Genomic DNA, 26376 nt, shown 5'->3' with positions numbered 1-26376 from the left:
CTGCTGACTTATACGGCAGTTACTATGTATCTGGTGCATACAAGCATTGGAGTTTGTTAATTAAATCCTGGCATGCAACTCTGGAGTGTGAACTGTATTTGAGGAAGTTTAGATACTGGTTTGCATTTAGTTACCTTTGAAAAGCTTTCTTATTGAAGACATATGGTGTAGTTGCTTGGAAAGGATTTTGTACTGCTGACAAAGATCAAAGATTTTGCACTTTCAAGAGCTGAAATGAAAGAGCAGCAGCACAATAAACTGTGGGCACTATATATCCAGTTTTGATAGCCATAACCTCACCTGTGACATCTGAGCATTTAAAAAGGGTTGCTCAAACTAGTCAGTGGAAATTGGAGGTGTTAACTAGCTATGATCTAAAAGCAACAGGAAAGAATTCTTACAGCTTTGACAGGGAAAGAACAGCTGTATTTTCTGTCCCTTAATGAGTTAAAAAAGACTTTCAGTTACTAACATGCACAGAAAACTGCAAATATATTATGCATCTCACAACAGCAGACAACAGCAAGAAACAACAAAAGAGGCTATATTTCTGGATTCTGTTAAAGGCCCTGCTAGATGCATAACATGTTGATTTCCAGCTGAAATTATACCAATAACTTAGAGAACTAAACGTGGTCTTATTGGTATTATTCTGTTCCTGATATGCAGTGCAAGTATCCTGTATACCTAAATAGCAGTAAACCCTAGAGTATAAGCAGTAATTATGCTCAGAAAAACAAATGCACTGTTCAGAGGAAGAAAAAAAAATCACAAACCCAAAACACTTCAGCAGAAAGTTGGTTGTTCAAGTCTGAATTTATAGAAGGTTTCTTTGTACCACTCTTCCCTGTTTTCATAAGGCACTTAGATGTTTTTGTACTTCTGGGGGAGTGGGGGGCTGGGGAAGCAACAGAAGTTTCTGCAAGCTGCCTTTTTATTCAGTGCATCTCAAAAGCAGGAGTGGGCATCTTCCAACTTACTCAAGAAACAGTAAACAAATAAAGAAGTAAACTCTGGTCCTATCATTACATTCTGGTGCTACAAATTTGAGGAATTAAACCCAATTATATGTAGATGTGTTTAAAGTAAATAAAATACTGTCGTTACGAGGGGGAGCGTAACAGAAGGAAATAGCTTTATGTTGCAATAAATTTCTATCCCTGTAGGGCAATAATCTTGGAACCTGAACCACTGGCTTTCCTATTGTGCTATTTTTACTGGTTTTCCTGGAAAGCTGTCTTGCTCTGAATGGCAAAAATGACACTATACACAGGTTTCTTCCTTCTGTCAGCATTACCTTGGGAGAAAACACCCCAGTTACATACTGTCCCATTATCTATTATCCCAGTTGAGCCTTTCTTAGGAGCAGACAGCAGATCGGGGCCCTATTTGCTGGTCTGATGCTTGCAGAATAAGGTCCCAGGCCCTACTTTTACATGGCATCCATAGCTAATCAGCTGCGAACAGAGTGATACAAGCCTAACTCTTCTTGGGCGTACGCTATAACGTCTCCCTGTCAGCTGGGTACCTGAAGCTAGGCCCAGAAACTGTTGGCAGTGCCTGCTGCATACCCAGCATTTAGTGCACAGCTGTCTCAGTGTCACAGTTTGCGGCTGAACAATTTGAAAAGAGATATCTATGTAAAAGACAGTAGGATGTGTCAATTAAATCAGATGATACATGGAACAGCAACACTATTTCCAATCCTGAAGTAACAGAAAAGTGATGGGAGTTTGAGTTTCTTTGGGAAATGAGAGATAAATATCATGAGGGATGCATATTCCACACAAACATGCACACTAGAATGCACACATTTTCTGAAATCCCATTTCTTTCCATCGTGTTTCAGTGGAATAAAGACCCCATGACTTGTAAATGCCAAGTCCTCTTAGACATCATGGACCATTTCAATGAGATACGTAGTTTAGCTGAACTTTTCCCCATCATGTATGGAACAACTGCATCAGAAATCTGAACTTGTGATCATCAGAGAGACAGAGCTCTATGTGGATATAGTTAGCAAAAAGCTGTTCTCTGAAATGGTGAATTATCTCAAGTAAGCCAAAAATTAAGAGATTCTGAGCCTTTGATGTAATTTATTTTCCCCTTCTGGGAACAAACTTTCTCCCTTCTAGGCTGTTTTAAAAGGAACATTCTCTTATGAATAAATATGACAAATAGAAAAATAAAAATATAGAAACAAACGATGTAAACGCAAGCCCTGAGGTATTTCAAGCACACAGTGTAATTTTTATACCTGACATGCAATCTAAAGGTGCCAGTAAAAGTTTACTTTATGGCTCTGTAAAAATGTCCCATCTTTCTTTCCTGCCTTACACCCGCAAGAAAGGGTGAGAGGTTGAGGTAAGAGCCCCATGGAAGCTGTGATAGTCACAGAAGCAGAAACAGAGGATATTAAAGTGCTGCGTGTCTTTCCCTGACCATTTTCACTCTTCGGTTGGCTTCCACAGGCCAGTTAGATTCTATAGAGTATCTGATAAAGCTGCTGCTTTTCTGGATATAGGCTCCACTCCTGCACCAGTATATATACCATATAGAGTCTTGCAGGATAAAGGGACTTCTGAATAAAGATTTTAGTGGCCCCTTTAACTCATAGATTTTTTTTTTGTGTGTGTGTGTCTCAGGCTAGCTTGGGAAGCTTAAGCACACTTTGCACTGCAATTGCTCCCAAATGACTGTGTTATCTTGCCAGCTTCCCACCTCTTTCCCCCTCTTCCTTTAGCCTGGATCTCCTTGGACATGTTTCCTCCCCCAGAGCTTTCTGCATTTGCATGAAGGGTCCAGTCCTAAAAAAAAAAAAAATCCAGTCTCTGCATGACAGTGAAGTCAAGGGGTCTACTCACATGAATTAAAGTTTGCTGGAGCAGCCCTTAGGCATTAATTTTTTTTTAATAAAGTCCAATTTTATTAATTCTACTCTGTATGGGCTTTGGAAAGAACAGTTACAAAATGGATCACAGGTCTTACTTTTAAAAATGGCATTCATTCCTCTGCTAATTCTTGGCAAACGGGCTCAATATGAAAGGGTTTCAAGCACTGTATACCTATGCATGTGTGTACACTCTTGCATAGTGAGACTTTGGAAGAATATGCATGCAAACATGCACACACAACATATTCCATTTGCACATACTTACCTAAACAAGGTACTGCATATACAGGTACCTGCTCATGTGCATATATGTTTGTAAGGAGAGATATGCATGTGCTTACACAATGTCTATAGATGTGTAAACTCTTAATTGCACATATACAAACATTAAAAATCAAATTAGTCTTAGATGCACCTTTGCTTTTTTCATTAAAAAGGACATTTTAAACCCCTTTTTTGTTCATTTCGGTTTTACTGCAACTAATACAATTCACCTGCTCACCTAATGGGATAGTTTCCTCTCAGTATGTTAAAACACTAATTAAAATGCATTACAATTATTAAATTGGGTAGAAGAGCACTTCTTGTAAAGCTTAGTCTGGAACTCCTGGGACATAGTTGTGCAGTGAAAGTTTTAGATCATGTCTCTTGTGTTACGGATCGCACAGCACAGAACCATGCTGAATATCATGCCAAAGATCTAGAAGAGAAGGGATGCAATTTAGGAATCCACTTACAAAACAGTTATAAAATAGTCTGCACATCAGAACAATCTGAAGGTTTGTATGGCAGAGTAGCAAGTGACTGCTTCCATCTACAAACCCCAAGACATCACACAATTAACATAAAAGATTTCACTGATACTCAAAGCCAAGATTTTATCTGCTCACACTAGTTTCACTGTTCTTTGTTCTAAATGTTAAGGCCAGCATAACAGCCCCAAATATTAATATTATTAACGTAAATTTCACTAACATCAATAACTGTGACTATTGGTATTATGCCTAGTATTGCACCAAAAGGTTCTGAGTTTCAGAATGCTTCTACATGGAATATTGTATACACATCTGAGTAAGAGCAGAGAATGATTCCAGAGGAACCGGGTCTCTGGAACTGGTGCTGAGCATTGCAGTTTTACAGAGAAAGCTAAGCTCTTAACAGTTACTACTCAAGACCAGACTACACATTAAATATAACACTCTATTCGTGTTAGGGAACTAGTTAACTAGAGGGAAAGTTAAAAGCAGAGAACAGTGGGCGTTGCCAGAGTCTCCAGAAATTTCTTTTTTGCCACAGGTTGATTCTCCAAAGCAGTTACCAGCTATCTCCTGAGGCTTCATTGCTAATGATGGCAGATGAGCAGTACTATCAGGCAGTTAAACCACTGAGCTCATATCCCCTCCCCACACACCTTCCTAAGGAATAAGGAGACAGCTGACCAGTTACACCTCATGAAGTGTCAGAAACAAGCACAGAAAAATGTACAGACATGTTTCTGCTGCTAAAGAGGTTATCATTTCATAACTTCTGCTGTATCTGAGGTGGGAAGCCATAGAAGGGATGTTCATATTTCTAGTGTATCCTTGTTGAGCAATGAGGTTATTGGAACTCCGTCCCACCCATGTTGCTTTGCTGTATTTTTGAGTACACCTTCACGTTTTATACAAATCACAGGATTGTTTAATCCCCCTTACCCATGCCATGGTTTCTATTACATACATAAACCCTTCATCTGCTTTTAAGTGTCCACGTAAGTCCATGAACCTCCTGCTCTTCAGAGCAGCCAGAAGTGTATTTCTTTACTAATATTCTGGCTCCTCATGCTGCTTCAGACTGCTGCTGGTTTCTGAGTCTGAAGGAAGTCATGGCACACGTGTGCTGGAAAATGCTTTCTGTTAAAGCTTGTGTTTGATACAGACTACCCTCTCCTGCCATATCCTTGCAGCAGGGTGACATCTATTGGTCACAGCTCTGTCATGAAGGAGCAGACCTTGGGAATACAACAATACACACTTGTGGGAGAAGGTGGACTGTAAGGAAAGTTATCGACGCTTTGATGACACAATTCAATGAAACAGCTACCTGTACCTAGGTGCTATGCGTTTAGGAAAGAGATGCTGTTCTGAAAACTATGCAGTTTAAATCCTGTTCCTTTAACAAAATACATACCGATCACTGGATCGGTGACCTAGAAAATCTGTTTATAAACTATCCTTCACAGTGAACCAATGCTGCAGCCAGCATTTTCCCGGAAAGCCATTTCTATACAAAGGGTAGGTACTCTCTATTCCTTATGAAATCTAAGGAATAGATCCTCAAAGGGCCTAAAGCATCAGTCTGCAGTTGTTTTGGAATAGACGAAATGCTGCTACGGCCTTTTGCTTTTCAGTTTGGTTCGTGTGCACTCCACTTTCCTACTATTACAACAAAATAAGATTACCATTAGATACTTTGGACCCTGTCTAAGGACACAAAATGAACTGGTAAAACAAAGTCATGCAAGTCTGCTTGCGCCAATGTGGGCAATTCCCAGAGAGACGATGCACTGAAAGTGATAAAAATAGCTGCACCTTTGAGGAATCTCACCAGTCGCTGCAAAACACCTTCCACAAAGCTTTGAGTAAGGGACGGGGTACTGGGCTCAAATATAAATTTGAGAGTGAGAATATGGATTTACTCACTGCGATGCCAGCAATTGCAATTCCAACAATTCCAACTAAGTGCAGATTAGCATCAATTACATTCTGGATTTCAACCAGGCAGTTCTATTAAAAACAAAATTGAAAGATTTTTACTCCTAGAAAAATATACTCCAACCAACTCCATCAGCTGTTCTCACTAAACAACAGATAAACATGAAAAATATCATTGCAGTCACTGTCCTAATTCTTGCATCTATGCCTTGTGTTTTGTTGGACAATTTTCACAGCATATTCCCTTTTCTAGTGAGACATCTGTACCTCTTGCCTGTACAGGCTGACACATACAAGTCATTTTCTTATAATCAGTTTTCCCTAAATTTAAAACCCTTTATATGATAGGCCATGCTAAATCAGGAAGTTTGGCCCTTCAGATTGACATTGTACTCACAAGCAGATTCCACAAAAGACAGAAATAACAGTATCCTTCTTAACACCAACAAAGTTTCTAGTCAGGAGTCTCTATGCCTGATTAAGGCAGGCACTTGCCAAAATTCAGCCTTCACGGGGCTTTTCATTTAGGACTCCTGTTCCGCTACGTCCTTCCCATTTTTCTTTTCAGATGATGTAATATTGTCTCAGTTACCATGGGATGCTACAAGCAGGCTTCAGAAATGAGGGCTGGACATGTTCAACATGACCTCCAACTTATTTCTGCCTCCACTCTGCTCCATTTCATATGGAATTTCATGCTGGAATTTGCAAGGTAAAAAGGAAGTTCTTCCTTTCTTTTACTTATAGAATGTCTCCAATTTTACTAAACAATTGACATGAAGAAGTGATTAGAACAACCAGAACAGAGGACACTTGCCTTTGGCATCTGGATATTCTCTGGACAGGGTAATCCCATTTGTTGTTCCATATTATCTTTACCACAGCATTGGAGCTACATGAGAGAGAGAGAGATGAAGAATCAAAGAAGGGGAAACCATAGACTTGTTTCATACTGAAAGTGAGTTACTACTTTCATACTGAAAGTGAGACAATAAATATCTAAAAAAAAGAAACAATACAGATCAAGTCATAAATTTATTCCCTATCTTAACTGCTACCTCTGGTAGAGTTCCAACAGCGTGGGCCAGAATTCTCAAAAATCAGTTTCAATTGTCTGAAGCCATAGCAAACAGACAAATTTGTATTAACAACAACATCCAGAAGGGATTTTTATCACAGTATCTCATAAAAAAGCAAACAAGTGGATTTTGGAAAAGCAGATCCCTGGCTTACACGGAAACAGGAGTTGTTAAAGGGAGAAAGCAGAAAGTTCAAATAGCGCATAGAGAATTATGGGCAACATACAAAAGCTACAACAGAGAATGCTAGTATCTTTATTTCTGACAAAACATAGTGCTGAGTTTGGAGACAGTAATAAATCAGAGTGTTTCAGAGGGTTTGTTTTTCCTGTTTGCCTGTCTCCCACAAAATGCTTGGAATTCCTCTTTGGGTCAGAAATAACAGCTATGGGAGAAGGACAAAAGGGTCTGAGGTTGTGAAATGTTTGTTCTAAAGAACGTGGGAATGCTGTAAGGAGCAACAAAGCTTGGGCTTGAGCTCTGTGGGAGGCAGTGTAGCTACAGGATGGACACAAATAGGATTCAGGAAGTCACAGGTTCTAATTCTGATTCAGACACTAACTTTTTGGGTGGCCTGAACTCAGTCACACATGTGCTTTTGGTTCTTTACCTACTTGGTTCAGTCAGTGACAGGATCTGCCACATTGTAGGTCCTGGGACACGGTTCACAGTTTTTCCTCTGACAAATGCAGAGCGATTCAGACCTTTCTACCTCTTTCTGCATTTGTGAGTATTATCCTTGGATTTTAATATCCAAAATGGCCATAATAGTCATATCTTCTGTACAACAAGGACCAGAAGCATCAGCTGAAATTTAAAAGCCTGGCCATTTTCACTTTCAAAGGTAGGGATCACTTGGGATCTGAAAACCAGAATTCTGACAGACCCATCAGGACATCGGGTTGTGAGCCTCTGGCTCCATTTTAAGTAACACTCAGTTCTATTCTTTCATACCTCAGTGGGAGGCATTCTGAATTTTAAAGGGTAATGTGACAGTAGAGTAGTAGTGCAAGGTATTAAAGTTCAGGAGGACTACTCACAGCCAAGTGGTAGCGATAGATAGTCCCATTGACCTTCCCCCCTGGGTTTTTCATATAGTCATCATAAATGTCTTCATAGATTTTCTGGGCTTCCTGTATTGCCTGCAGAAATCAGACTTTCCAAGTGAGTGGCAAAAAAGTCTTACCCCCAATCCAGTGCAGACTTCCAGCTTGTGTCATCAATCTCCAGAGCAGAAAATTATGCCTGGTAAACTGAGGTACCATGATTGGAAAGACAGGAGGTTTTGTGGCCTGATGGCATTCAGAGGGACTCTGCATGGCTCAGAATGTACATATGCTGTATTCTGTGTTTTGGTTGAACACAGTTGAAGTTCAGTGCTTGAATTTGCCCTTTTCCCAAGCAATACCCTCTTATCATATATTTCTACTTGATGTTCCTTGTGGATATAAGGTTGAACCACACCTACGGATTTTCTTTAATAGAGGGGGGCAAAAACTGCATCCCATTCTGGACTTGTGATAACACGAGCTCTCACTGACTCCAGATAAGAATGTCAGAGAGTCTTCCTGGGAAAAGTCTCCTGGAAAGTTTTCCTATGCAAGAGCCAGACTGTAGGTCAGTTGGCATTGGAATCCATAACTGCCCCATTATTACATTAGACGTTGCTTGCTACTTACCACTTTCTTGCCTATAAAGGCAAATACTCCAGCAGTGACCTCAGCTGCAAATATCACCAACAAGCAAGCAAAGAACTGCAGAGGAAGAAGAGAATCTTATATTAATATGCCTTGCACAATTCTGCTTTATATGGACTGCCAGTCAGTCCCTCATCCTTGCCCAGGCCTCAACAGCCCACACAGTAACTGAAAGAAAGCTGGTAAGCAGGGTCCGTAACAAGGGTGTCAAGTCAGATTTCTTGTAATATGGAAACAAAGGTGGAAATGGCAAAGATGTGGCTCAGATGGTAGCTTCAGAAAAGACAGAAGGTAATTCCAGGAAATATATCATATGAGACAAGCAATGGAACTTCTTCATGTCTGGAAGCTCTACAATAGCACGGTGGCTAGAGATGCTAGATTAGCCAGTAAAAGGACATAAGACATTTCAGGTCTTGGACAGTAAAGATCTTTCCACTAATGACACAAAGCATATGCTTGTGAATGATTTTCCTGCGCAGCCCAGGCCCTTGAAACCTTTTACTTACTGCTCCAAGTAAGCACTGAGACTCCCGCGCTGCTCCACAGCACCCAAAAAATCCAACTGTGGTCATGAGAGCCCCTGCTCCCACCAATACATAGAGTCCTATGAAAAATCAGAATCAGACAAGAATTTAAGAAGGTTTCTCCTCCCAAAGTCTGCTACCTATTTTGTCAAAACCACACATTTGTAAGTAAGAATGGTCGCTGTCTCTCACAAAGAACACCTGTTACACAGAAAAGTTTCTCTCGCCACAAAAGGAGACCAATGATTTCTTTAGAATTCTTGGACAATCTCATGAAGACAAATGAGAAGACTTCTACTTCCCAAGTTCCCTGTCCCAAAGGCAGCTCAGTCCAGGAAGAACACACACCATACCATCCAGAACCACCTAACAACTCTTCAGTGAGGAATGTAAGGCGAAAAAAATCCAACATTGCTAGAGGGCTTATATCTGTGAAACCTGGGGCTGGAAATGTGCTGTACTGCTAGGTAGGGGTGGAACTTAAAAAGCAACCTGGCAGCTATGCTCTATCAGTTGCCTGGCAGTACATAAAAAAGGACATTTGAAGATCTTCAGGAAAGGTACAGGCACTACAGTGTGATGTTCCCCTGAAATCAATGATTTGGCTGGGGAAAAAGCTGACTGCTATTGGAAAGAAGAGGATGATTGGGGGAACCCCTTGAGAGCTGCTAGAGGAAGTGAATGAAACAATGGATTTGCACCCTCTGGCAAAATAATGAGTGGGAAGAACAGCCTGGGGGAGGTCATAAGCTCAGCAATAGTCCTGAGCTTGGTCACTGCAGAGAATGGAAGCTTGTCTACAGTTCAGTGATTTGGAGCGTGGCATCTTCCTTCAACAGTAAGTAGCTGCTTTACTGCCTGCTGGGCAGGCATACTCCAGCGTCATTACTTTACATTTTTTTTCCTCCAACATACTGGTGCAAGTGTCAGAATATGAGATATCAGCAGCTTTTAAAGGCTAATGTTATCAGTGCATTATAATCAGAAGACTTGGAGAAGAGTTGCCTGAAAATGGATGGAATCACAGAACCAGACAAATGACATCAGATGTTAAAAAAAGGTGACTCTGTATGAAAGGAGTAGAGTGTGTAAGACTTAGAGCCCAAGAACCTTGCATGCATGGCCTACAAACAGCATCTCACGATGCATGCTGCCCTCATCTGAACTGCAAGATACCCTCCCACCACCTTATTTCAATAGGCAGAATCAGTGGCTCTGCAGCAGCCAGTGGCAACACTGCATTGCCTTCATGTTCTGGACATTCGCAGTTAAGTGTTATGCAGTTACTGAATCGTTCAGGGGACTGCTCAGACACCGTAGCCAACCTCTTCCTGGGACTGCATTGCTGAATGGACTTGAGGCTACTGGCACAAGGAGTTATCTGTGTGTAGACAAATTTAATGACATAAAGAAAGAACAGCAAATAGTGGATCATCAGACTAAACACATTAAGAGGATAATGAAGCAATCTGGGGATGAGACTGCCAGCAAGGACCAGGCCTGAGACAAGTACAGAACATGGGAGATATCAGTATAGCCCCATACATAGTTAAAGATCTAGGACTCTAGGTATGTTCAGAACTTGAAAGGACAAAGACTGTAGAGGTAAGGGGAATAGCAGTCATCTCTGCCATCTGTAAAACTGCTAGAAATACTCACATTCAGCAGGGTTTTTTTGTACGGGCTTTATCTAGGACAAAAGGAAACCAGAGCACAGGATTTTTCTTTCCTCACTTGTAAACTTACATGCTTGATCTGTGCTGAGGCAATACATCCGTTCATGTGCGGTGTCAGTTGCCATCAGACCACAACTACTGTGTTTGTGCCTTGTCTCTGGGTACCATGTCAGCCAAAGTACAACAGGCTCAGTGCAGTGCCTTGTAATTCTAGTCTTTGTCTTGTGTGGGCAACATGGAGGACATGCAGAAATCTGCCATGCCAATCCACTGCTAGAAAAAACAGCTTCACTTCCCTCATGCCGTTATGAGGGGACAGTGGAGCTGCAGACTGTACACACTAGAGGGCACAGTGAGCCTTGCTCCCAGCTTTGACTACAGAAACTTTTAATGAGAACGTTTAGTATTCTCAATTACCAATTTAAACATTATTTTAAAATCTGACCCAGATCTTTAGGGTTAACAGAGCTGCTGGCATTTACTGTTAGCAGGCCTTGTGTAACCTAGACTAGAAAGCCCTACAAATGACAGTTTGCAATGATTGCTAGGAAAATGAAAAAACAAACTATCAATATACAAGTGCAGAGCATCTAGCTACTCTGCCACACAGATGCAGTCTGCTTGGAGAAGGCAAACTCCTGCCTGCTGCCCATTCATTGGCGCATCACTATCCAGTCACTATGTATCGGCCAGATATCTATCCCAGCTATTATGATCCTTTTCCTCCCCTCCATCCTTCTTGCCCCAGTACCTTTCTTGCGCCAAGGATGGCTGCTGAGGAACACATTCTGCTCAACAGCAGTAAAACAATTATAATTAGTATGCCTTTGCCAGGTCTGTGATGCCAGATATGTGGGATTTGCTGCTGACTATGCTGGCTGTTCATATTCTATATTTTCTAGATTTTTAATATTCAGCATCTTGTGACTTACTAGGACTGAGCATTCTTCAAGCTAATACTTGTACACATATTCACCACACAGTAGATTTTACTGAGGGAGGGATATACAAAGATATATATGGCTCAGGAGAGAAAGGTCAGCCCCTCGTGGAAGATGAATTGGAAAAGACAAAAAACTTCTCAGGTGCAGAACCTGCTGTTCAACTGCCAAACACCAAAACTGCCAAACACCAAAACTGCCATTTCCTGAGATCTCCATGGTAACAAACGGAGTGTAATTACAAAGGTGTTTCCTGGACCTTTTTCTGCATGTCACTCCCTACTCCAGTCCCCGTAATTACTTATTAGGCAATTCAGCAGAGAGACTTTTTGATTAAGAAGACTGGAAAGAAGTCTTCCCATTTCTTTTTGTTGCTTCCAGCTAGCAAAGACAAAGCTCTCTGGGACTCAGGGGTGAGACCACTTTTAGGAATTTGGATTTGCTTTTGTCTAAGAAACAGACTTAACATTTCACTTGCATGACTCACAGCTAAACCGCTACCTCAGTCAGAACTTCCCTTTTAAGGCGTGTAACAGGAAGAACTCACACCGCTCACTAAACAAAGCTGAGCTTTCTGTGTGTCTGGCCCCACAACTGAGCCAGCCAAGAGTTTAAAACCACCTTCTTCCATCTTCTGTTCAGGAGAGTTCATTCCAGACTTTGTCCTTTCTCAACGTGGGACTAGTAGTTGCTGATACTCAGAGAGCTATTTCTCGATGGAAAATAATGACGATACTTTAAAAAAAATTCCACAAAACTAAAGATGTTTTTACTTGTCTAATATATATACACATGTAATCTTTCACACAGGAATGAGACACTTGAAGAGTAGCTTGAAAAAAATTCAAAGGGACCAGGTTACTTTCAGCTTGCACTGTGAGGTCTCCTAGCACCCAGATCCAGGTATGCTCAACTGGAAGATGATTTCCAGGAAGGGTATCAAAGCAATAGATTCAGAAACATCTTAGATGGTGTAAGTATATAAGACAGGGAGCTAGTATTTCTTTTCCTAGTGGGCTATGCAGCAATGTAGGCGTGATCACCTCAAATTGTTAATATGAATAGACCTAAACTGAAAAGCGAGACTCTCTAGAAAGGAAAGAAAAAGAAAAGGGTGACAATGTATGGCACTCGTTAGAATCACAGCCTTATCTAGAGACATCATGCACTGACAGCCATCAAGTTAGCCCAGTTAGCATCAGAAAAGCAGACAAATCCAGAAATTTGGTGGTGTTAATGTCATACATTGCTATGCAATAGTATCATGTGTCAGAAGTAACTAAGCTTCACTAAAGCCCGTTCCTTTCAAAAAAGCAGGATGGAAAGCAAAGCCTTAATCAGCTTCTATTCATAAGTGCTTCCATTGTAAAATACAAAGCCTTGGCATGGCCTCCAGTTTGGCATCTACAGCACAGCAGAGAAACAAAAAAGACACTTAGTTTATAGTCACAAAATGGAACACATTTGATAGCTAGAAACTCTGACACAAAAAAGTTCACCACAAAGCTCAGCATGGCAAAAAGAAGTGTGCAAGTCAGGTCAAGGTAGAGAGCTTGTTTCGGTGAATGGAAACTTTTGAGAAGACAGTCGAGCTGCAGCTTTTTGTGCACCAGAAATAAAAAAGTACAAGGTAGAAAGGAAGCAAATGTTTGTGGCCTGTGTGAAATTTTTCCTCTTACCTCTTCTTGCCTCTGTTCATTTCCTGATTCCTAATTTTGTTACTTTGGTGTGTGTCTGCTAATGAAGAGGAGAGTTTGACAACTAACTAGTCTCTGAGTTCGTTGGCATCACACAGCCCACACAGGAGCAGACAACAGATGAAGAGAAAATACTGAGAACAGGCACACTGCTATGGCATTAAAGAGGGCAAACACTGGACCTAATGGCAGAAACCTGCCATCTTTGTGACTGCCCACAAATCAGGAATATTTATTGCACCTGCATGCAGGACCCACAAAGCAAGTCACTCTCAGCCCCTGAATGCAAAGGGATGAAGAGGCACATTCCAATGAAAAGCCATGTGCAAAATCCAAAAGAAAATTGATGGATCTGAGCAGACGCAGCCAGGACACCGATGACTATGAGGGGTACTGGAGGAAATATGGGCTTCTTTGTAAACACAAGAGGATGAAAAATGAAGTGTCACAGAACTGGGTTTTTTTGGACAGAGGCTATTCTCTTGACCTTTTTTGTGGGGAAATATTCAGGTTTTGGGGTGGTGGGTTTTTTTTTGTTTTAGCTGTGCTAAAACACCCACACCCACAAACACACACATTTTTATAAGCTGTGAAGAGAAACTAACACTTCTACTTTTAGCAGTAAGTCAAGTGAGAGAATAACAAATTGATTTCCCTTCTGGCTAAAAAATAGAGAGTGTAAGAGGGGGGGAAGCCCATACTTCAGCCATTGTTTCATTTTGCAAAGAACAAATTTGGAAAGCAGTAAAGCAGCAGCTTTTCTATATCCTTGATTTTTTGATTCATTCCATGGGGAAAATCATTATTTCCTGAAAGGAAAATGTCAAATAGGGGTATTCCCTGTGAAAATTCCAACAGAAGGGATTCCCATTTTCTAGCAGACTCTGCTTTGCAATTACAAGGGGAATTAAAAAGTTACCTGGCAATCTCAGAGCAACCTATGGCTCCCAATAGCGAAGAATGGCAAATCCACAACTCAGCAGAGATCTCTAGATTGGCATCTATGTTCACGGCACAGAGTTCTTCCATAAGATACTGTTTCCTCTTGGTGTGAGCACATATACCCTACTGGGGCTGTAGTTGGAGACAGCGGATCTGCAAGTGTGAAGAAGCACCTCAAGAAGGATAAAGGGTACTCTGTGTGTCATTTCTGGATGAAGGAAACCTTTGTGATTAGCAGTGAATACAGAATTTCATCATTTTAGACTAGGTAGAAGGATGGAATTTTATAGCTGCTGACTGCAATATGTCTTTATGTGTATCAAGAGTGAGGGAGGGATCAGCCTCATTTTTAGAAAAATAACGAGTGAAATCTGCAAGACATCTGTTCTTTGTTCCTTAGAGCAATTAAAAACCGCTCTCAAGGTAACATGCAAATCTATGCATAACTAATCTGAAAGGAAATGTCACCAGTTCTTTAGTTTGTCATATGGCACTTGGACAGAGTAACAACTGTGCCCTTAGAACCAGAGTCCCTCTATGCTCCCATTGCAAAGAATCACGTGATAGGCAGAAGTGTGTACTATCAATGTTTTATGAACAGAAAGGAAACATTACAACACAAACCAGGCAGGTAGGAACCTACTAATGTGAACATTAAAACCATTCTTATTTCAGACAATGCATGAACCATCACCACCACCACCACCAGATACACTCTGCCAGCTGCCTAGGCTGGTAAAGATCTAATTTCAGAGTCTGGAATAGGACCCATTCCCAGAGTTGTTTTTTGTTGGTTGGTTGGGGGTTTTTGGGGTTTTTTTTGTGTGGTTTTTTTTCCAAAAAATCTTACTGACGGCTTTGAGATACAAATCTCTGTCTAGAGCCTACTGCAAAGTGCAGGAGCAGACAAACATACACTGTCTCTCTGTCTGGCTTTATTTCACATGGGTTTCTTGTTTACCTGGCTGCTATGGCCACTCTCCATTTTAAATAATTCTACTTTTTCTTTTTTGGGCTGAGTAACTAACACTGAACAAACCGCCAACTGTTCATACTCCACTGAGAAAACAAGAAGCTCTGTTCTTGGTGTAAGGGATCCAGAGGCAGTGATGACAGGAGTCCTAGAACCCAGACATGACTTGAAGAGATTTTCCTGAGGTTGTATGTGCATTACAGTCTGGGAGGCAGATGTGCTCCTCCACAGAAGGACTGAGGCTCTCAAGCCCTCAGTAGAGCACCAAGGAACCTGTAGTGCAAATGCACCGTTGGAAAAGATGAGAAACACATGTAGGAGCTGCAAATAACAGGCCAGACAGGGACAGTTGTGTATGTTACACATGATAGCAAAGTCAGTTTCTGAAACAGGCTTGTTACTGGAGATTACCATTTTTGTGTTAATAGATTTGTGGTATATTTATCTATAAAATACATTTACAAAACTGGAGAAGAGAGGCAGAGTCCTCTGAAGAAAGATGAATTTCTGGAGAATTGGAACATACCTTTAATTTGAGCATAATGCACAGACATAATTACATGTCTTGTGTGAATTCGACAGGTATTTCATGGCGGTTAATCTTCCTGGAACCACAAAAGCATTACAGATACCAGCCAGTTTGTAGGTTTCTGCACAAATCCTGAATTTCAATTTAAAAGCAACCTCACAGTAATGTAACATCCCGGTCCACTGCCTCCCCCTTCCCACAGAATACCAGCACTTGTTACATATCTTGCTCACATGCATCTCACAACGCTAAATAATTATGTCCCAAATTCACATAAGCCAAAGTATGTCAGCTGTTACCTTCTCAGTAGTCTCCAATGGTTCTGTCAATATCTACTTCACCCTATACCAAACTCCACTGAAGTCAGATGTAATCAACATACCTGTATTAGGTGGATCTGTACTATCGCAGTTGAACTTCACAGAATCCTGTGGCAATGGATTCTACAATTTAATGACGTAAATAGTGTGAAAAACTTCCTAATATGGAAGTTGTTCATAGTGCATAGTATGATAATAATCTTGCCAAACTTCTTAGTACTTTTTCTAGTTTTATTGCATCCTTTTTGACCAGAACCACATACAGCATTCAAGACACTGAGTGCACTGGAAATTTACACAATGACATTAAAATTTTTCAGTTGGATTCTCATTTCCTTTCTTAATAATTCCTGACATTTATATGCCTTTTTAACTGCAGCTGAGCAAGGCATTTTTGTCAAGAGCAACTGACAGTGAGTCTAAGATCACGTTCCTGTGTGGTTATAGCTAATTTAAAGTCTATCAGTGTTTATACTGCTTAGATTATCTGTAACCACTTGCGTCACTTTGCTTTATTGATACTGTATTTCATCGGCCTTTTTAATACTCAGTCATCTGGTGTTCTGAAATCCTCTCACAATTCTCTGCAATCCTCCCTAGATTAGGACACCCTGAATAATCCTGTGTGTATGCGTACATTTCCATGCAGATATCAACAACAATTATACACTTCTAATGCTTAAATGCACAGGCTCCAAGCCACCCAAAACAGAAAACAGAGTATGGCCATAATGCATTCACAGACATCTGCAACCCCCACAGTAGCAAAAGTTAGGACTGCAGATAGCTGTCTTTACCCACCCAAGTGCAGATAAAGTAAGTGCTAGAACAAAACAAGCCAACTCAATCAAAACCCTCTCTGTAGATGCTTTTGAAGTGACACACCCAAAAAAGGAGCTAAGGGCTTTTTTGTTGCTGTTTTTATTTTTTTCCAGCAGACAAAATGCTTTCCTCTTAATGGCTTCATAGTGGACAGTCCCATTTTATTTCCAGCTCTGTCAGAATGAAACACAACACAGGACATTTCCCTTGAGATACAATGGGTTATATTCGTTTGGTTCTTTTTCTAGAAGCCACTTTAGAGACTGGCATCTAGAGCAGAGTTAGTCCTTTTAAAGAGAGTATGTATGAAGAACAAAGCATGTAACTGAAAAAGCCTGAGCATTCCTGGAGTTTAGTGTGCTGCTACAGCAAGAGAAAATGTCTTGATGTCTTTTTACTTCATGCAGGACCAGTGACAGGTTTATCCCCGGTCACCTATGTCACTTGCTACAGGTGGCTGTTTCTGGAAAAGTCAAGTGTTGAGCCTGTGGTGCTGGGCTCTGGCCTGTGCATGGGCAGTCTGACCAAAATCAGATACCACTGCTTGATGGCTCACTGAGGTAGGCTGAGGGAGACCCCACGTACTCAGTGAGCGGCATTGTCAGAGTTCAGCATTCACAGCAATGCGACCAGTGTGCAGGCACCAGGGTGACTTGCAGCTGCCTAGAGGAAGGAGGAGAGGGCGCGTCAAAGAAGGAAATGGCGTAACTGTCAGTTCAACTGTTGCTGCTGTGTGGAACTGGCTAGCTTTTAGACAGCTACACACAAAGAGAGTAGGGTGGGAGAAAGGTTTACCCAGGACAGTTTTAACGGGCAAAAAGCATAAAGTGCATTATCATGCTTAAGTGATTAATTAAAAAAAAAAAAAAAAAAAGCCTCCTGAATCTCAGCATATTGCAAATATAAAGCAATCAACCTAAGGTAGATGGACAGATTATTCCATTAGGCTTAATTAGCTTGTTTTGTCAGAATTCTAACTTTGTGGTGGCCTTGCCTTTACTCTGCCAGGTGGGATACTGACTCTTAGGAACTGATTGCTAGGTTTTATGATCCAGCACAGAGGCTGAGGACTTTTGAACAACTTTCATGTTGAATAAGGGTTTTTTGGGGGGTGGTAGTGGTGGTGTCATATTTTTTAAGCAGATTTCCAGTGCAGCAGCTTTCATTTTCCACTCAGGGCTACTATCAGCCTTTTCTACCACTCTTCCTCAACTGCAGAAGAAGAGGCCCTGCACACAAGATGATAGGAAGAAAGACAAGTTCATTGCTTAAGTCTTAAGTACAGACTAAAAGCCTCTCCAATACACATGATGGCAGGACCATTTGATGCTCCTCTTGTGGTATTGCATCTCTACACAGGCTACTTTGCTAATAGCTCTCATTTTAAAGGCTGATAGAGTTTGAGAGGCTATGGATTTTGGAGAGGAAATACTGTTGACTAAGGGTATAGTGCTTGACTCCAAAATACATGAATAGAACTATAACAAAATGAGGCACAGGAGCAGAGAATTGCAGTTTACATGGACTTAACTGCTGGCCAACTCCTGTTTGTATGGGCACCCACTACTACGGAGAAAAACTACTAATATCCTTCAACTCCAGACATGACTTCATACTCTAAGGCATGCACCATCTAACTGTACCTTTCAAAGCCAGAATGATCACTCATGCTCTCACAGACCCCAAGAAAAAGCCACAGCCACCCTGAAACTTCTGTCCACAACTGGTTTGGCCCTGATGAATGCCTGGACCACAGACTGGATCATGGAACTGGAGCAAAGAGAGTGTAACATAGCAGAAAGTTTGTGAGCTCTGGCGATGCAGGATAAGCAATGCTTCAGTGCTGCCAGTTATGAGAAGGAGTCATCCAGATTGATTCATTCACGTTCATCAGTTTTTGTTACCATTCCTGATGGGGCTTCTTGAGTACATCATACACTAAATTTTTATTGCTGCTGGCAGTGATGTGACCCTCTGCACTTCATTTATTAGGGATACAGAGAGTTTGTCCTCCATGTTGCCCAAGGACACAGAACAGACTTTCCTCTTCATCCACCAAAAGCAAAGAGGGGAGAATAGGTGTCTTGAACTGACCCTTAAAAAGTCCCCGTGTTAGTTTTTACTTCACAAATGCTTAACTTGCGCTCAGCAGGCAATTTGTCTTCACTTCTGTGCTTTAGGTATTTTTAAATTTAAGAACAGCACTACTACAAAGAATTAATTAAGGACCAATTAATTGTGAGACAGCAATGCTGACATCTTGGGTTCACACAAGCATCTCTCTTTTCCTTCTGATTGTTGCAGACTTTCCTGCCCAGTAAAAAACTTGCCAGAGTCTTGGTACAAGGGTCTCAAGAAGGATGAGCAATCCGAGGGAATTCTCTTTATTCTACAGATCTTTTCTCCATTTGGTCAGTATAGTGTCACAGACAACTCAGATAAAAGAGGTAACTGCCCAGCTATTGACCTTTGCTGAAATTATCTTTTTTTTTTCCTTTCTTTTTTTTTCTCTCAAGTACAGCTAAGAGAGGAATATATGAAATCTACCAGAGCTGAACTGCAATAGAAAAGGAGAACTACAGTTTTGCCTCACTACTTGAAGCACAGGCACAAAAAACATACTATGAGATGGAGTAACATAAAAATATTGTCATGCCTGCCACTGCAGTGGGAACTCCAAAAGCTGGGGAGCTGGAGAGAGAGGATGTCCAATTTTAGGAGGCCACTCCAGTGTAAGATACATCTGGTAAAGCGGATGGAGACTGCATGGGTCAGAGAGTTCCAATTCCAACCTTTTATGTTGTAGGTTAAAAAACTGCAAGCTGCAGTGGGGAATATGGATCACTGAACACAAAACCACAAGCAACAGAAAACTAAGAACACATATGTGCTTGACCTCAGCACTGCTGCCTGTAAGTTGTTCTCAGACCAACAAAAACATTTCAGTGGCTGGAAAAGATGAACAGGCCTGGTTGCCAAGTCATGGCCCGAACTATTCCAGGGGGCAGAAAAGACAGCTGGACTGCTGGTAAAGAACAAGGCTATTTAAGGAGACTCATTCTGGCCTAATGGAAAATGCAAGGATATAATTATCAATTATTTTAAACTAAAACAACACTTCAGATCCAGGAAAAAAAACATCACAAGGAAGCACAAGAGAGAAGCTCGTTAGATTCAGCTGGCAGCTCAATCCAGGTACAAAAAGAGCAGAATGTGCTGCTTTTTAGAAGCAAGAAAATTAGATGTTTTCCACAAGATGGTGATTCTGGACAGTGCTTCAACCTACAAAGCAAGCTCTGAATGCAGCTGCACTGTTGTTCCAAGCACTGACACAAAGCTGATCTGATCGCAGGGGCTTGGGTTATCACAAGGCAGCCACAAAAGCGGTCAGTGGAACAGAGCTAAAGAAATTATAAATATATGGCCATACATTTATATCTCCAAGTCATACTAATGATCTGCTTTCTCTTTCAGCGCTCTGGGCAGCTGCTCCTTGTGTGCTGCACAGTGTTCCATATTAAGAATTCCTATGCAAAATTCTGGCTGTCACCCAGAATGCATGTTACAGAGCAAACGCACAAAGCCAAATAAACAACACCCCTAGAGTCTGTGAGAAGGGCTCAATACACAACTGTCAAAGAGGACTCAGAGCTGAAATCTCCTAGAGAAGTAAAACTCTTGAGCATGACCATCAAGTGCAGCCTTGTCTGCTGCAAAAAAACACTGTTACTGAACTTACCACCATTCTTTTACCACTGCCTTAGTCACAGATTGTTAACAGCCTCAGACTTCTGAATGGCTGCCCCATCAGACGCTCAGAAGTCACAACAGCATTTAACATGATTTGTAATGAGGGAGGGCAGCAGAAAATTTTTTTGTTTTCTTTAACAGGAACGCTCCGTTCAGAGTGCAATGCCTATTACAAAAAAGGGCCAAAACTTTGCTTTAGAATTCAGTCAAAAGTGCAAGTTTAAAAGAATTCTCAACATATTTAATTCCTGTTCCTTAGCACTTCCTCTGCTAGCAGTTACATATTACAGCATACAGCTCTATAAATACATGTGACAGCCCAATAGTTGAATGTCACGGTATATGATGAAACTTTTACAATAACATTCCCCAGGACTTCCCAAGTTAACAACTCTGAACACCTTTTGTAATTCCTACTCAGGACTGAAACAGATTAAATCTTTTAGAAATTTAAATACACATGCATCAAAGAATATCTTGTTTACACAGTGTTACAGTCTGCACTGCAAAGCTGTGAAATGACTGTGGTGCTTATTCACATCACAGGATGTATTACTTTCTGGCTTCTAATAAACCAACGGTACTTGATTTTGAAGGCAAGAACATCCTTCTGTCTTGTTGAATCTCTTGGGTCAAACATAGCTGAATGAGACAGGGAAGAGTTCCAAGATACAGCATAGGAAATTCAGCAGGTATAAACTGGATCTGGAAATGAAGCTGGTGATCTAATATGCTGCTGACATAGCAGCTCAGATGTAAGAGAAAAAGTACATCATACTTCCTGGCTCTCTGTGTAAGTGGAGGTGCTACAGGGTGTTTTACAGTAACCCTCAGGTCCCAATCAAATTTTCATCTGAATGGTTTTATTCAGCCTCATAAACTCCCACAGAAACTTTGCTGGACATAACATTCTACCCAGCTATTCCCACAGTACTATAGAGTCAGCTCTGTGCCTCTAGCCTGGTTGAATATATTAAAGAAGCTTGGGGTTAGGACTGTGGTGTATCAGAGTCAAGGTCTCCACTAAGAGAATCAGGGTATTTAAAGTAACTGCACAGCCCAGGCAGTATTCCTGCGATGGGTAACTGACTGCTACAGGACATCTTGGGTCAACTTCCATTCCCGGCCACCCTGTCAGAGTGGCTTGATGGACAAGGCAGGACTGGGTATTCATTCACACTTGGCATTTGTAGATGGCAAAAATGTTTGTACCAATTGGATTTTATTAAGTGAGTCCACCTCCAGGGGTAACATATTAAAAGAGAAAAAAATCTGACTCTTCTGGTGTAAAGGCATGTTACAATTGCCAATGGATAGAGAAATGCAGTTGCTGGCAGTCCTAGACAGCTGCTATTTAAGGATGTCTACAGATATTCAACACAGGTGGCATTTCCAGAAAACCTAACTGGAAATCCTAGGGAGAAAAAAATTTATCTTAAATGCCTAAAATTAGATATGACCAATACCAATTCTCTGGGCTTGGGGAACTAGTTGATTCCTGCCTAGGTTGGACAAACAGTTCTTGAGATGACTGAACACTCTGTAGTTTTACTTTTCAGCTGTGGAAGGATTTGCTCTGATACTTAAAGTCACACTGAGGGCCTCTGTGTGCAGACACAGGGAGAACTGGTGAGCAAAAGTTTTACTGCTGCGCTGGTATTAGAAACACTCAGAAGTGACACTGGTTTTGTTGGCTAGTAGCTGCACAGAAAACTCTGGAAGGATATATTGGTGAGCCCCATGTTCCAGGAGTCTCTGACCCATCTCAGCTTCTATTCCGACAGTATTAGCACACTGAGGATACGCGAGGATTGGATCAAATCTGAGAGAAGAGTTCAGTTAGGCCCAAGGAAGTTGATGCCAAGCAGAGAAAGGACAAAAGCCATCATGCACATGACACGCAGCACCAGAATGTCCAGTTTTGTGTAGTTCAGCCCAGGAATTGTTGGCCTTCATATAATTCAATGCATAAGGTGTGTCACATGACCCAGGATGAAACCAAGGCTAAAGGCTACTGTCATCACAGGCACTTTAACTTACCCATGAAGAAATACTCTGGAGACTTTTTGTCTGAAGCAAAGTTTGCCATAACCCCACCAAACCGCAGCCATAGACCAAAGGCAATGACAGCCAATCCTGCCAGCTGGAAGATAAACAGACCAGTCAATACTTTAGTAACAATTCGCTGGTGAGCATCAAAGAGGTGTCATTGGCACCTTATGCTTTCTTGAAATCCCACAGCTCAGGATTGCACTGTCAGAAAATTCAGGAAGCACTTGCCAGTGTTTGATAACAATGAATTCCTATTATAGCGCAATGTGCTTCCTTCTTTCAGCTCTTCAATGTAGTAGTGCTTCTGAACTTACTAGTGACTTTCAAACTTTGTAAGTAAGCTCATTTAGTCATCAAAACTTGGCCTGAATTGCAATGGCGAATGGAGTGGGGCGAGGGGGGGGTGTGGAGGGGAAGTGAGTGCCCATGAGAAGAACAGACAGGCTGCAAAACCAATGAGGAACACTCTGCCCTCCTTCCTAACCCACAGAGGCGCACGGTAGTCAGGCGGTATGCAGGCGGCCACTCTGGGTCTGGAGTCAACACGCAGTTACTGTAGGAAAAGCACCTTAGGGGGAAGTGCTGCGTGACCAGGAGTTAAGCCCTGCTGGCTTGACACACACCAAGCTTTTAGGACAGAAGTAACTTAATTGACTTTTTCTTCAACGCTCCTAGCTGTTTTAGGGCTAAATAACAGCCTTTTGGGCTGAGAGGTGCCCCCTTCCCCTGTATGTATCACAGGTCCAGCTCCAGTGTCACAGGATATATGATGCTACAGAGAAACCAGCTGGACATCTAAATCATCATACCAAACTACAGGAGATCATCTGCCGTTTCAGAATTGCTGCTGCTGCTCAGTTGTAAGAAGGGTTCTGTTTAGAGGCTTACCAGAAAGAGAGGCTTGTATTGTTCTTGGGGATGTGCTGAAGTTAAATGTGTTTGGACCAATTATGACAGGGCATTTTTCTGTAAATCACCATGGGACTCCCTATCAGAACTAGGAGGTAAAAGGATTATTACAGTGTACGGTATCTTGGATCACAGAAATTACTAACAAACAAGTGATGGATGCTGTCAAACGCAGGGAAAAATTCCCTTTAACGCGAACAAGACTAGATCAAAAAGGAGTGTCAAGGCATGTTGTTTGAGGGGAGAGATCTATAGACAGTGGTCTCAGACTCACCGCATGCCAGACGTATTTATAAGCCTACCAGGCAATGGTGTGTGTCCTGGCAGACAGCTTCAGCATCCTGCAGGACCAGGCACAATGCTCTGCTACTGTTCTGATGGAGGCCCAGAGCCGAGGTCTGTAGCAACTGCACAGCCTGAATGAGGTTCACAGAACACCTGCTGCTTACCATATCCTTGGCAGCCTGGCTTGGTGCTTTGTTCATCTGTCCTGCATTGCCGGCCACATGATTCATCTGGCATAGCTACAGCAAGCAGGCAAGCACATGGCGGAAGAGCTTGGGATCGCAGCTTTCCTCACAGAAGTGCCACAGCACAGTGTGAGGGTCCCCTGCCACCCTGGTCACAGCATTTGAAACTCCCTGCTTGCAGGCATGGGCTCAGCCTTTGGACTGCCAGAGCACACTAGGAGCCCGCTCCAGTCAGTCCAGGCTTCTAAGTGCCTCTGGTAGTTTGGATGTGTTTGAAATGAATGCCCCCAGTCCAGCTGAGCAGATGGTTTCTTCCATCTCAGTGAAACGGCAGATAACAAAACACAGTAATTGTCACTTTTGTGAAACAACATAACACAAAGCTTTGTCCTTCTACTGACTTGCAGCTGCAGCTGGGCAACATCACTCTGCTCCTACAGCTTGAGCACAGCAGCACTGTGTACCCGGAGCTTGCAGTGCTGTCACCAAGAGGGAAAAGCATTTGGTTTAACTGTGTTTCAAGCATAAAGGAGACAAAAGCCCAAAACTGCTTGCTCCAGAGAGGCTGAACAGGATTATTTTGTGACTTCTTTTTAAAAAGCAGGGAATCGGAAAGAAAGAAAAAGACTTTTAAGAAGATCACATTGCTAATTGTTTTCCAGTGTGAAAAACTGGAAAGCTGCTGGAAGGGAGAACACAGCATGTGGGAAAGTGAAAGAAAAAAGAAAGCTTGAATTCAATTGTGCTATGGAACTGTGAGACTATTAAAAAGGTGCAATGAGGGGAGAATGGGCACAGCATTCTCTAAATCTCTTGAAGGTTCTGCAGTAGGCACTATTCATTGCCACATCAGGGTAGCTTTCAGCAAAGTAAGTGCAATATAATGCAAGGACTTTCTCTCAGGATGAACTTGTAAAAGTAGCAGCTGTTGGCTCACTATTTTAAATTACATTGTTAAAAAGCATCGTGATGCTGTGAAGAAGCGTTCCACTGCAATACGCTGCATGGGATGCTGGGAGAACCTCTCGCAGGCTCCTGTTGCTTGAAATGTTATGCTTGTTGGGGAAATGGTCACTACTTTAAATTATCAGTTAAGAAAGATGTTGTCTTTTCTCGGCAATGCCATCTTATATCAAGTACGTATTTTCCCAGGAAGAGCTGTATTCATACAGAAGCGAGTGAAAGTCGAGAGCACTGTACGGCACTCTTGCAACGTACACTCCGGCACCCCATCCCGCAGCGCTCCTCCGGGGGACCCGCGCACCTCCTCAAAGCTCGCCCCTGGCGCGGCGCAGCCCCGGGGGCCGCCCCAGCGGAGGCAGGCGCACGGCAGCCTGGCACCGCCGCCGGCCGCAGCCCGCTGCCCGCGCGCTGCCCCGGGGCCCCCGGCCGCGCGCGCCGGGGCCCGGCGCCGCCACGGGGGGCGGGCCTGGCCGGCCGCCTCCGCGCGGGACCGACCGCGGCCGGGGCCGGGGCCGGGGCCGGGGCCGGGGCCGGGCCCGGGAGCGCCCGCGGCAGGTGCCGCAGGCGGCGCGGCTCCGCCCGGCCCCTCTCCGCTCCGCTCCGCTCCGCTCCGCCCGGCGCGGCCCGGCGCTCACCCAGAAGGTCAGGTTGAAGATGAACAGCAGGATCTTGATGCAGCGCATCCCCTCGCGCACCGTGCCCATGGCGGGCGCCGGCTCCGGCAGCAGCTCCCGAGGCGGCTCGGCCCGACTCGCCGGCGGCTCCGCGCGGGGCGGGGAGCGGGGCGGCGCCGGGAGGCAGGTGCAGGGCTGGGCGCCGCGAGGGGCGGGACGGGGCCGGGGCCGGGGCCGGGGCCGGGGCCGGGGCGGCGCTGCCCGAGCAGCCCCGCCGACCCGGCCCCGCCCCGGGAGGCGGCGGGGCGGCGGGCGCGGGGCAGCTCTGCGGCGGGGACGGCGCCCGGGGAGCGCGCGGGAGCGGCCGGCGGCGCGGGCCGGGCTTTGTGCCCAGAGCGGTGCCCGGGGGCGCGAGGGGGGCCCTCGGCGGCCCTGCCCGGAGGGGCCGGGCCCGCTGCCCGCGCCCGCTGCCCGCAGGGCGGTGTTTCCCGGCGGCGGCGCGGCGGCCGGGCGCGAGGCAGCCGCCCCGCGGCGGGGTCTGGCCGCCCTACGCGGGCGGGGCCCGGGCGGCTGCGGGAGCAGCGGGGGCGCGGCCCGTGGCTCTGCCGTGTGGGCGGCGGCGGCGGCGGCTGTGCTCGCCCGCCCGGCTGCCGGCGGCGCCGCGGCAGCGGCCGTCGGGGGCAGGCGGCGGGCCCTGTCACCCTTTTTTCCGCCTGGACTCAATAAACCCCCTCTCGGCCTTCTGGCCGTGGCATGTGTCCCAGGCCAAGACTTTAAATTAGACACTTAAATTTTGCAGACACGAGAATGCGTGCCCACAAAATTATAA

The 26376-nt window shown here is 43.5% G+C and overlaps 1 protein-coding gene across 3 annotated transcripts; it reads right to left on the bottom strand.

The window, feature by feature from the left end:
* Positions 1-886: 886 nt before the first annotated feature.
* Positions 887-25676, bottom strand: TSPAN2 (tetraspanin 2). 3 transcript variants are annotated; one of them, XR_007767734.1, is made up of 9 exons: positions 25569-25676; positions 22580-22682; positions 8872-8969; positions 8345-8419; positions 7706-7807; positions 6404-6478; positions 5575-5658; positions 3396-3593; positions 887-2807 (listed from the first exon to the last, which is right to left on the bottom strand). XR_007767734.1 is itself a non-coding variant. In XM_050911482.1 (8 exons), exons 1-8 carry the CDS (start codon positions 25635-25637, stop codon positions 3528-3530), a joined length of 672 nt encoding a protein of 223 aa, XP_050767439.1. In that variant the 5' UTR covers positions 25638-25676; the 3' UTR covers positions 2821-3527. The 3 variants fall into 3 exon arrangements, 2 of the variants coding, with proteins under 2 accessions (XP_050767439.1, XP_050767440.1); XM_050911482.1 differs by lacking the exon at positions 887-2807 and having other exon boundaries at positions 2821-3593; XM_050911483.1 differs by lacking the exons at positions 887-2807; positions 5575-5658 and having other exon boundaries at positions 2821-3593.
* Between the last annotated feature and the right edge of the window lie 700 nt (positions 25677-26376).

Source organism: Gymnogyps californianus, chromosome 27, assembly GCF_018139145.2.
Source record: "Gymnogyps californianus isolate 813 chromosome 27, ASM1813914v2, whole genome shotgun sequence".
NCBI classification, from domain to species: Eukaryota; Metazoa; Chordata; class Aves; order Accipitriformes; family Cathartidae; genus Gymnogyps; species Gymnogyps californianus.
Note: the sequence above shows the minus strand (reverse complement) of the source record. Positions and strands in the feature narration are given on the sequence as shown.

Coding starts and splice junctions, on each gene's coding strand:
- TSPAN2 (XM_050911482.1), bottom strand. CDS start 25,637: ATGGGCACGGTGCGCGAGGGGATGCGCTGCATCAAGATCCTGCTGTTC. Junction 8,420..8,871: donor CTCAGTGCTTACTTGGAGCA/GTAAGTAAAAGG, acceptor CTTCCTCTGCAG/TTCTTTGCTTGCTTGTTGGT. Junction 3,594..5,574: donor TTGCAATTGCTGGCATCGCA/GTGAGTAAATCC, acceptor CTTCTCTTCTAG/ATCTTTGGCATGATATTCAG.